Consider the following 12424-nt stretch of genomic DNA (forward strand, 5'->3'; position numbering starts at 1 on the left):
CTGGTGTACTGTAGGAAGAGCTCCTTGAGCTCACTTCATTTCCTATGTCCTTTACCAGAAACCTATTAGGGTGGATTGCAATAGTAAATGTAACCCAGCCAGACATCAACAATACAGCTCAAAATTAATGAAGCACAAAAAATAAAAAAGGAAGAGGAAAAACACCATTATCTTTTATTATTTTGTGTTTCCTCATGTGTATTATTTTCTTTTCAAGGGATGGAGAGGTGAAGAGCAAAATCAAAACTCTCCCCTCACCAAGGACTGTGATGGGGCCAAGCAAAGGGGAGCAGAAAGGATTTCTGGTATCTGCTGGTATAGGCAGCTACCAAACTTATCTCAGTTACCTCCCAGCCACATCAGCCTTTAATTCCAGCCTTCAACTCCCTCACCCTGGGTTATGGTTCACCAAAGCTCTGAGCTAGTAGGCTCAGTGTGGGGCTTATGATTTTCCTGAAAGCCCTGATCCTACTGGAAGATAGAAGTGTTCAACTGCCCAGACATGCAACATCAATTAATATAACAAATAATTAAAATAAAAAATTATAATAACTGGACAATTAAGTCATTGTAAATTTGGTTACTGCAGTGGCCCATCACTTCAGCCATTCTAGTCCCACTGAAAGCAGCATGGGATACTCCCACTCCCAAACTGCTAGCACAGCCAGCCTGCCTCAATCTTCTGTTCCCACAGATGTTTCAAAGAGGGGATCCCACCACCAGTGCAATGACCATAGATACCCAGTTTTGGCCAGGAATTTTGCCTTCTCCCCTTCGGCTCCACGACATCCCCTGCTTTTGTCCTTTTGTGGGCTCTGCAATGTGTTTCAACTTTTTGCCCTAAATTCAGCAAGGCCAAGGAAGCAGAGAAAGGACTGGGGTAAGGAGTCAAGGAGCACTTTGACCCAAGCCTGTCCTGCTCTTCCCACCTACTGGCTCTTCAAGATCTACTCAGAAAGCAGATTTTCTCCTTCTTCACAGGCATTCTGTTGTATACCATGGTTCTACCTTTCTGTAACATACAGGGTGGTGGGAAACTCAGAGTTGCCTGGAAAATGGAGATGCTCAATTAATAGCTGATTTTTGAGAGAAGTTACACGCCTGCCACATTTAATGGACTCAGCGTGTGACCCTCATTGTCCTCTCCCACACCAATGGGTTGGCCACCTCTGCACCCAAGAGCCCTGTGCTAGCAATCCGTCTCCCAGAGCCACAAACAGCTGATTGCTCATCCCAAACAGACCCCCCAACCCATCACCAGAGGAGTGCATTGCCAGTGAAGGCACACACAGCCTAAATAGTGATGGCCTTCATCTTGTTCTCCTGTTGATCCCTTCCCTTATCCACTACATTTTCCCACACTCCTGCAGGAATGACACTGGGATCCAACAGGCAGGGGCTGCACTCTTGATCACAGTCCTTCCTGCCCAACCTCATCATCCATCCTGGCCAAGGGAGAGACTATTCCTGTGGAAAAAAGTGTGTAATTGGTCTATACAGTGGTGATGACCACCCTGCAAAGGGGTTCACTTAGCATCCATCACGTATTTCTGTTTCTGAGCACTTGGCTTTGTCACCTGCTAATGTCTTTGACATTGACCCAGCACTGGTAGAGTAAGGCACATGCCCAGAAAGGAAAATTTCCTAGAGTGTCTTTACGTGCTTGGACCTGTCCAGCTAGAGCTACCAGCTCTGGACAAAGCAGACAGAATCAGAGGTAATGTGATGCTAAAATCAGAGGTAATGTGATGCCTGCAGCTGTGGCCCACCATCATTATCAGTTTAGTCCATGCTTTATTTCTAAGCACCTATTTTCTAGGTACATGTTTTGTGCAAAAGAGACCTATAGGCTGAACAAATTTTTGTGGATGAAAAGCACCCAAGAAGGGGTCTGAGCCATAAAGTCCCTTTTGTGTTGCAGGAAGAGACATATTTGTCTGCTGTTTGTTTGAGCAGTGATATAAAGGAACCAAGATCCACTTGGTGACAGGAATTACAGATTTAGAGTGGCATAATCAGTTTTCCTGGTGGCATGTCTGTGTTGTTCTAGACACAGCCTCTTCTGCCTCTCTCCCTCAACATTATTCCTAGTTGTATTTGTTTCCTGACACTCAATTTCTAAATATGTAAAAATCACATGTAGAGGTTCTTTTACTTTCCTAAATTCCTACACTCCCGTCTAAAGTCTGTTTTTTTTTTCCTTTTCCTCAAAATGGTGGCTTTTCCCATTGCTTAACTTCACACTTCCATTTGTAACCACAGTTGGATGCAAGTTAATTTGCAGTTTGATGATGACACTTCCCCATTGCTGAGTCTCTGAACGCAAAGGTATTTTTTTTCTTGGGCACCAGTAATGCTGATGAGGTCAACAGAGCTTTGGGAATAGGTTTTATTACTTAAAAGCTCTTCCAGAACTAGCTGATTGGAGCACAAAGTATTGTTTTATATTGCAAAAACCGTGGCTACCTAACTTAAACCAGTTGAAAGGCAGAAAATAATTCATCAGTATGTTGCAGTGGGGTTTATAATGGCCCTGCGCAAAGCTTATCTTAGTAAAGGAAAATGTCTTCCTACAAACTAAACTGTTTAGGCAGCAGAGGCTTTGGAACATCATCTTTATAACAGTCCCTAAATTAGCTCAACTTGTTTGCTCTATAAAGGCCAACAAACCCAACAAACTTTTAAGCAAACAGCACGGCAAACTGTTCCAGCTGCAAAGGGGATTTGGAGGCAGTGTGCATCACTAGTGAACTGCACGGCATTTGGTTAAAAGGAGACCAGCTCCCAAAGCATGCATCGTGGTACAAGCACAGATACAGCTAGATCAGCATAAAGATACTCCTAGGGATCACACAGCGTTAGCGTGCCACTCTGGAGAGAGCACCACCAATTCCTGCTGATGCAAAACCAGACCGGGGGGAGACTAGAGAATTTTTTCTTTAAAGCTGGGCTATCAAACCTTCCTACCATTACTTCTGAAGGTGCACTTTTTGTACCTGCTATTGGAGTGAGTTGGAGTGATGTGAGAACTTTTGTGCCAGTACATCTACACAGAGAAATAGTGAATGCTTCGATGCTCTCAGATCACATTGCCCAGGCAGATCTTTGCCATGCAGCTGTCACAGACGTTGAGCTCTTGACCATCCCTCACATCTTCTGTCCAGTAACATGTTTTTGAAAAAATGGTTTACGGTGTTTCAGTTCATGTCACAGTGATCTAAGAGCACACATTGGATCAGCTTAATTTTATCTGAGCTGGTTGAAGAGTGATTGAATTGAAGAGTGCAACAAAAGGCTCTCCAAGGGCTCACAGCCATTCAGACCAGAGATGGCAAGTCTAATATAAACCCTCCAAAATACAGTGTAGCTATCAGGAACTCAGTACCAGCAGCTTCACTCTAAAGATCTGTTCCTGTAAAACTTACTAATGCAAATATAGCTGAAGAATGTTAAAACTGAGTTACAGCTCACTGGATTTACCCCTTAGTCTCTGAGGTTTTTTTCTGTGCAGATGTTTGAAGTTCACAGCAGCATTTCACGATTATTCTGCAGGTTATTTCCAAGCAGAGGAATTTTGTAATCAGATAAAACAACCTTTAGAGTACCATATGACCACAGAGATTCTGAGACATATTTACTTTGAAGAAGGGCAGCATGCAGATAACATTTAAGCACATCTCATAATCCTATGAATCTACACAGTGATGAAAGAGATCGGTTGGTTTTCAAATGTTAATGCCCTACTTACTGTTCATACACTGCTGTAGAAAGATGACCTGTGGTCTTTTCAAGGGTAGTCACACTTCTCTGACAGAGTGGAGGTATTTAATGAAACAATGCATGCGAATGCACAAAATGTGTTCAACCTTTATGGTAGAGATCTTGCAACAAGGGCAGGTTTTGAATCTGTTTCAGCCACAGTTGAGTCCAGGTTTAACTTGATGAATCTGGGTGCCAAGAGACCCACATTCTCCCTGCAAAGGTAGGCCAGTCACTCATTAGCAGCATCCTTTCAAAAGGCAGATGCTTAAAACTGCTGTGTTTAAATGGTACTTAGAGTGGCGTAACGTTGGGAGAAGTTCAGAGGAGAGAAACAAGACTGGTTGCAAGCATGGAAGAGTTTACATGCACAAAATGACTGAGGTAGGACTCCTAAATCTGAAGAAGATGTGATGTGGGTGAAATGCCGTTCAGAAGTCTATGAAACTATAGGTTGCATGTTGGAGGGCGAAGAATTCCCTCTGATTCTCCCAGTACTAGAGACACAGGATGTCAAAGGACGTCAGTGGGAGAATGAGTTTCAAAGTAAATATAAGATGTTTGATTCTATCTGTTGATAGCACACTTGGGAATTGCCTTGGTAGATGCCAAAATCTAAGGAAGCTCTCAAAGATCACAAAAAAAGAGCCACCAAAGCTACTAAACAGAAATTCTATGTTGCATTTGTACCCAACCAGGATATTCCTGTTGCATAAGCAAAATACTTGCATCTGGAGAACCATTCATTGCCACTACAGTTTTCACTAGACCAGATGTTTCCCACTCCTTCCATTAGGATGGGAATGATCCATTTGGGTTGCTTGAATTTTGATAATGTATTAAAATTAATACATAAATTAAACTCTATTCTATGAACCTACTAGGAAAGAAAACAGACACTTCAAACTTTGCACAAACCAGTCTAACATGCCATTTCACTGATTCGTCACTTAATTCATGATGTTTCCAACTCACAGTTCTCTTATTCATAACTCACACAGCAATGAACAAAATAGTTACCAAGTAGACAGTGAGAGTTCTCATTCTTCTTCCCCCATCACTTTCTGGGTGTCCGCTGTTTCACACCTGGAGGCAAAAATGTCTCATCCGTCTGCCTGATGTTGGATCCATTTGAAAAGATTTTTGGGTAAGCCGATGTATTTTTTTAACTTCCACCTTGGAAGCTTGATCGACACCATGGATTCTGAGGAAACATTCACACAACCAATATGCCAAGTTTATGGCTGCAGGGATGGCAAGCTGCAGGTGATGGCAGCTGCATAATGACCTCCTCCCCTCCCCTTCAATCCTGCCCGTGTGTTGTTGTGGCTTTGAGTGGTGCTTCCAGCATATGCCAGGGCCTTGTGCTCACTCTGTGGTAGCCAAAACCTGAGCAGGAGCTGCGTGCATGTTTGCAAGGAGTCCCTTTTATTCCCAGGTTAATCCTGCAGAGACCAGACAGGCACAACCCTGTTTGAGTTGGGCTGCAGGTGACTTACGGAAAAGGCTGAGTCCAGCTTGGATCTCCTCACAGAGATCCAAGATATCCCACAGAGATCCAGATATCCCTTTCTCATCCAGCTATCATGTCGGCTCCGATATATAAGACAATTCCTCTCCTTCCATCGACACTTACAGTGTACTTTAGACTTTCCTCTTTCATAACAGGGATATCAATTCTGGTTTTCCCACCTCCTCTCATCTGGTTGTCTTCCATTGTCTTCCTCTGTCACTCAAATTTAGAAGTTAGCACCAGCAGCCACAGCCTTCTCCTTGGGAAAAACAAGGACTAATATGAAAGCAATATGCTGAGAAAATGCATAGCAGGAAGGAAAGTGCCCAGCAGCAGAAGGGGGAAGGGGACCAGGTGTGTCACTGATTTGACACTGTTTATTGATTAGTTTCAGTTCAAACCAATTATCACTGGTAGTACCACTCACTAGAAAAGTCAATGCTCAGTCACGTTCTCTCCTTTTGGTGCACAAATCAGATGCTGCCATTGCTTGAGAAAGGTCACAGCTTGGTGTTAACCTAGCAGCACAGGCACCAGGGCTTGTCAAGATTTTTACCTTTAAGAGCAATTATCTAATGCCCTGGTATCTACTACTGGCTTTCTTTTAGTTTTTGCTGTGCTTTATCTAATTGCATGGTGAAATTCTTGCTGTTGTATGTCCTTTTTGTAACTAGTAGACAGTAAGTGCAGGTTGTTATTCCTTGTAGAATGAACTATTTATGACCTCAAAATAAAATGGAGCATAAGGGTTCACTAGGACAGGATGGTAACAGGGGCTGTGACAGTGCAGGTGTAGGATGATATGGGAGGCCTCAGGCTACAAACAGCTCACCAGTAGTTAATAAGTGCTTGTCAAAGGGTGCAACATTAGGAGGTAGGTAAGAAAAATTATAAATGTAACAAAAGAGACCAAACATTAAGTACCCAACACAAGTACAATGCACCACGTAGCAAATTGGGATCTACTGTGGAGCTGAATCAATAAAAGAAAGAACAAGATATGAAGTGTACAAGAAGTCTGTAAAAATGACCTCTGATATATCATAGGATAACAAGGAAGATATTTTCTGTTCTTATCCTAGTAAAGAGGAAGATAAACTCTCCACACTGATATCAGACTCTGCTTGGTGGAGGACTTGGGACACTGATGACTTGCTGTTACACATGCCCCCACCCAGATTGGTGACATCACAGGGGCAGTGTAGAGGTGCATAAAAAAGCAGAGAAAGTAGAGTATGCTATAAGTTTATGTGTACCAGTTTTACCTAATATAATTTGGACAATAAATGTTAGCATCATTGTGTTAAAGATACAAGAATATAATACCATCCTAGTTATTACAGCTACTAATAATTCTCTGATTAGATTATCTTTAACAAGACTAACAATATATTCTTCACAGGTGGAAGATGTATATATTCTTCAGAAGATGAATATATTCTTCTGCTTGGAAGATGTATTTCCTTTTGATCATAGCAAGATTTGGATTGTGACAAGTTGATGGCTGTTGGAGCAGCCTGCCCCACAGCTTGGATGAAACAAGTTGGTAACTTGTTTCATAACAAGGTGTGCTTCAGGAGTGAGTTTTGTTTGCATTTAGCATCTCTGAGCTGCTGGACTGTGAGAGCTGTGGAAGTCTCAGCTCTGTCTCTTTGTTTTTGGACTGTTTCCTCCCCAGTGCATCTCTGAGCTGTGATGGTTGCATTGAGGATCCAAGTTCAGCCCTCTCAAAAAAGACCTTCAGCTGAAGAATTTGAACTCTGTAACTCATTTCAGGTTCAGAGCTTCTCTGGATCTGAGGCTGCCAGTCTGTCCTCATTATTTATTGATCACACCCTCTATGTACATAAAGTGCAATCACAGCACTCCCTTCTCCTCCAGTCAGGTTTTACCTGTGTTTGATGTGACAGCCCATGCACGGGCTGGCGAGTGGCTGAAATCCTAGAAGCCATCCTCATTTTTTCCTTAGATTTTTGTGAGCCTCTTGGTGCACAGTGAGTGGGCTGGTTGTGCCAAGGGCTGTTGACATCCCTGGTCTCTGTTCCCAGCCATCACTTCAATATACCTCTCTAATAAACTATAAATAAAATCCTTCCTGTCTCCTGGCAAAGGTCATTCAGCTGAATGTGTGTTCGTAAAATGACTTGGAATATTTAGCTGAGAGAAGCACTCCTTAAAAATAGGTCATAGGTAAGGTTTCATTAGGGGCAAACTGGTGTCTTAATGGTCTCTGACAAGTTAAAACAAATTCCAAGGATTGTTTTTCCCGGCACTAGTGATGTTCTCTGGAAATCATCACCTCCAATTCATTAGGTAGCCAGTTGTTGAAGCAGAAGGAAAATCGAAGGAAACCAGTAAAAATTAGCCTGCAATATTATTTTTCTTATATAAAAACGAATACAACACACAAGAGCAATCAGACACACTTTATTTTGAATTCTTATTACACTGTATTTATAAAATGCCTGGAATAGAAAGCAGGTTTATATGCAAGAGCACAAAATGGATAATTTTATTAAAAGATGTAGAACTTGGTTAAGCAACTTGTAATTGCTTAATTACATAACAGATCGTCACCTTGCACTGACAGCACATTGTTCAGTCTCTTTTACCCCACAGGACTTTGACATGGCAAAGTTTCTGATGTGGTCACATAAGCTGTATAAAATAAGCATGTGTCCATTCCTGAAGTGAAAGCCCCCAAAAATCTGGTTTTCCTGCATCCTAGGGTACTCCCAGACTATATGAGGTGGTATGAATTTTTCTTTCTTCCCCACACCTTAGTAAAAAGAGTAGCTGCATTTCTCCTCTCCCAAGACCTTAACAGCTGGTTACAGGTCTTGCAGGAGTTACCGTGGGCAACATGCAGCAACGAGAGGAGCAGAAGGGAAGGAAGGCATCTCCCTGCTTTTCATTGAGATCACCAAATGACTTGGCCATCCAGTAAAGCCCCTGGGTTTAAAGAGAAAGGTGTTCCTTTTAACTTTAGAAGCTCAACAGGCTCCCTGTGCTGTTAATACCTGATCTGCTCTTACACACCCACCACGACCAGAGGGGAGGAGTTGCTGTGGCTTGTGTAAGTTTCTGACTCTCAGGATACATCTTTACTCCTTTCCCAGATGAGTTTCTGTCCCTCTGTATTCCTGGGGTTACTCATGTAACAGGTCTTCGTTCTGCTTTAGCCATGATTCTTGGGAACTTTCAGGCACAATTTAATCTAAACTCATGCCCATATTTTTAGTTTAAAGTCACCCCGAGCTCCAGTGCAGGACGCTGGCTAGGCTGGTGGCACTGGCAGGAGAAGACCCTCAGGGTCCCTGCTCCACTCCTCTTTCCTCCACTTGCCAGCCTGGACTGCTCTGGGACAGTGAACACTCCTGGCACACTCATGTGGGAGATGGGTCTACAGGGTGGGCTCAGGAGAGAAAAAAAGGCAGAGAAGGATGAAAAGAGAACACGTCTTACACACGAGATGTGCCCAGCAAGTGCAAGTTTTTTGTGATGAACTCTGAGCACAGGCAGAAAAACTCTGGATTTTCACCCAGCAAAGGAGAGTAACAGCACACCAACTGCATATGGGGTCTGAGGAGGGTATGAAGTGAGTCTGTGTGAGTGTCTGCACACATCAGACAGTCGGAGAAAAAGCATAGGGAAACTACAAGACAAAACAAGGGGCTGAGAATATTCTAGAGGTAAAACATCCTGAGAGATGCTTCCAGCAAAATGAGCTCTCCCCTAACCAGAACATTATTAATTTGTAAGATAAAGAAGACCCTTTTAGCTAGAAATACCTGTTTCTATTGCAGCCTGAATGATCTACCACAACATTGTGTAATTCAGTCTAAGAATTTATAACACTGGGTTCTTTATTTTTTCCCTTCCCTTTTCAGTGAAATACCAGGCCTTAATTAAAACTAAAGTTCAGATTACTCTGGCGAATGGAGCTTTTCAAATTCCCTTGCAGCACTAAAGCAAAAGACCATAAATACAAGTGAGCTACAGGAATAATATGACCTAGAATTGCCTTTAATTACATATAGCTAATTTTAAATCATTCAGCATCCAGGTGCTTTTTTATGCTCTCCCCAGTCATACCAATTAGTTTCCTTTATCAATTTTTTTTCAGCAGAAGGATGACCAAAATAACAATAAGCAGATTTATACCTCTCCATCAGCTACCCCTTACCATGATATTTTAAAAAAATAGCTAAATGAGAGAAGAAGGAAGCACCTTGGTTCATGGTTTCTGAATCTGGACATTCAGCTCACCATAAACATGCCTCAAAGCATCGGAATTCAGGCTTGCAATCAGCTTCCGTAAACCTGGTCGCATTGGGGTAAATTTTACCTCCCAGGTCAATGTAGAGTTCATCGGGATTCTCCTGAATAAAAAAAGAGAAAAGTTTCAATATTGCAGTCAGTCAGCCAGTGCTCTCAACCTGGCACAAAACTGGAGAAACTGAAGGTAGATAGTATAACTTGTCTCAAATCTTTTATGTTTCATTCATTCTCATAAATGTCATATAAATTACTTTCTCCATCTTCTATTCCTCTCAGAACTGACCCTGTTAAAATCTTTTCTAGCCTTTCCTCCAGGCTAATTTTAAATTTCCAAAATAAATCCATTTTCTTCTGACTCCTGTCACTTCCTCTCATGATCACCTTCAGAATGACCTTCTTTATATATAACATATATTTTTTTCTACTTTATAATTCCATTTTTCCTGTTTATTATAGCCTATAACCTGGTGGTGATTCCTTAAATGGTTAGATAAGTCCAAGTGTTCAGGTCATTCCTCTGCAAACCCTATGAGATATTCAACCCCTCAGTTTCTCCTGCCCTGAACCACCCTGCCATCAGCAGATCTCCTTGGTGGCCCCTTCAGATGACTTCTCCATGTCCATACAAACGAGCCAAAATATTCTGCTGTTGTTGGTTACTCTTTTACATTATGTATGACTACTGATAACTCATATATAAAACAACGGCACCCTACACTGTTCTTGATTTTCAACTTTTTTGCTACAATTAAGATGCATGGACAGCCTCAAGTATTGGGTTTCTGTGTTTTCTCAGTGCTTTCACAAGGTTCTGTGTGCAGATTTTAAAGGCTGATATTTATTGATTGATTGATTGCGTTTGGTGGATGCTGGGATAAAACTGCTCCAAAGGAAGCAATGGAAAAAGCAGTATAGTGGGAGCTATTTATGAAAATGTATTTTTTTTATCTCAGCATTAAATAAGAGGGTTCTAAGTTCAAGGTTCTTATCTTCATATGGCTACAGTGTCCTGAAAACCACTGAGCAAAGAGAGCAAAGCAGCCTATACTTCAGTCCCTGTTTCAAATTCTTATGTGGTAGGATTTGGTTCTCAGGTGCTTTGTCGTATGCCAGGGTCAGGACAGAAATGTCTGCCCAGGCTTAGCACAAGCTGCCACAAGACAAGAAACCTTAATTAGCTCTAAATGATCTAGCCTGGAATCCTCCCACCTGAATATTTGTTTCAGTGCAAGTGTGTCCCTGGTAAAATGAGTTATTCCAGCTCCTTTTTGCATACACAGACAGAGGTACATTGGGGCACATACCCACTTTTAGAGAAAAAAAAACAGAGAAAGATCATATTTTTGATATGAGCATGTGCAGACTGCTTCCAGCAAGTGTTTTCCCTCTTTTTGCCTTTGTTATTAATGAGAGAGGTTCTGTTCCCTATAGCTGGTCAGCTTGCATCTACCAGATGCCCGCTAAAATGGAATCATGATAAACCAATGACTTCAATTGCTGAAGAAAGTAAAATACATTTTAGAGTTTATGGGAATTATCTGCAAGGGATTATCTGAATGGTAAGTGTAGAAGTAATTATAGAAGTCTGCTGTGCAGACTTCTTGAGCAGTTGGGGGTCCAGATTTTCTAAGGATGAAGATTTTTGGGCCGCAGCTTCACAGGGCTCCAGTGAGAGAGAGTAGCACTACCATGTTTGCTTTATAGTGCTCTCATCTCAGTACATATACGTGTGTGTGTGTGTGTGCATGTGCAGGAAGACAATAGCTGTGCTGGGAAACCAAACCTGCCTTTTCCTGTCTCTCTACTGTCCTGTTTCTAAAATATGTTGCTTCTCTCTACAGATGCTAATACTAGCTTAGCTCTGACATATACAAGCACTCAAAATTACTTACTTGCTAGTGTGAAAGTATGCTTGGCTATAATTGTTTTAGCACTATCCATCACTGCCTAGTTAATTCTCATTTGTCATGCAAAGACTATGCCCTGAGTAAGAATCGCTGCTGCCAAAGGCTTTTCCATAACTCATGCTCCTCATCTGTCTGAGGCTAATAGCTAAATATCAATATCTTTATCTATATATAGACTTTATGAATGGTCAAGACTGAAGCCCCCCAGCCACTACATTGCCAGAATAATGTTGTATCAGCTAGGTCACACATGATCAGTTTTTTGGAGCCACTCAAGTGATAAAGAAAAACTACCTCAAAAGTACACAGAGGCCAAAAACCTTATCCCCACTTAGAACTGTAAAAGCTCCATCCGATATGTAACAGTCCCTGGTAAATAGGGAAGTGTTGAAAGGGTGGGGAAAACCTAGAATGTGTTCAAGTCTCTTTGCAAATGGAGTAAGCCACCGTGATCTGATTTTACTGGGAGAGAACTCAGTGATGAATGATTCTGCATAATATGCTGAGCCATCATCACACTGGAGCCATTTATCACTTTGAATGCATGGAGATAAATGTGATTATTATTTAAATAAACTACAACTGCCCCTTGCTCTGTCCTCTGTGTGTATCACCTGCATCCTACATTCATCTCAGAGAAGTTAAATCTTAAAATGACTAAGCTGATCCTTTTCCATTTTCAATGTTGCCAAGGGCATTACTGAAAAGGGAAAAACATGGTGACTCTAAGGAAAATGACGTGTGTTCCATGAGTCATTTTTCTCCCCTAACTCTTGTGCCTTTGATGCACCTGATAATTTCTGCATCCTTGAAGGTGAGGGCAGTCCCCAGCAGCTTTTGGATCAAAAAGGATGCAGAACAACAGGGGAGACTGGCACAGCTGGGCAGCAATGAGGGCTATTGCCACAACTTGTGTAACTCATGTGGACCATGCTGAGTCATGCTCAGCAGCATCTGTGACATA

At 41.9% G+C, this 12424-nt stretch overlaps 1 protein-coding gene across 2 annotated transcripts in view; it reads right to left on the reverse strand.

The window, feature by feature from the left end:
- Positions 1–7683: 7683 nt before the first annotated feature.
- Positions 7684–12424, reverse strand: part of F13A1 (coagulation factor XIII A chain) — a 59510-nt gene continuing 54769 nt past the window's right edge. For both annotated transcript variants that reach the window (XM_041475427.1, XM_041475428.1), the window contains exon 15: positions 7684–9654. In XM_041475427.1, coding sequence (XP_041331361.1) covers positions 9510–9654 — 145 coding nt within the window. In that variant the 3' untranslated portion in view covers positions 7684–9509. The remainder of the gene's footprint in view (positions 9655–12424) is intronic.

Source organism: Pyrgilauda ruficollis, unplaced genomic scaffold (genome assembly GCF_017590135.1).
Source record: "Pyrgilauda ruficollis isolate IOZ18807 unplaced genomic scaffold, ASM1759013v1 scaffold35, whole genome shotgun sequence".
NCBI lineage: Eukaryota > Metazoa > Chordata > Aves > Passeriformes > Passeridae > Pyrgilauda > Pyrgilauda ruficollis.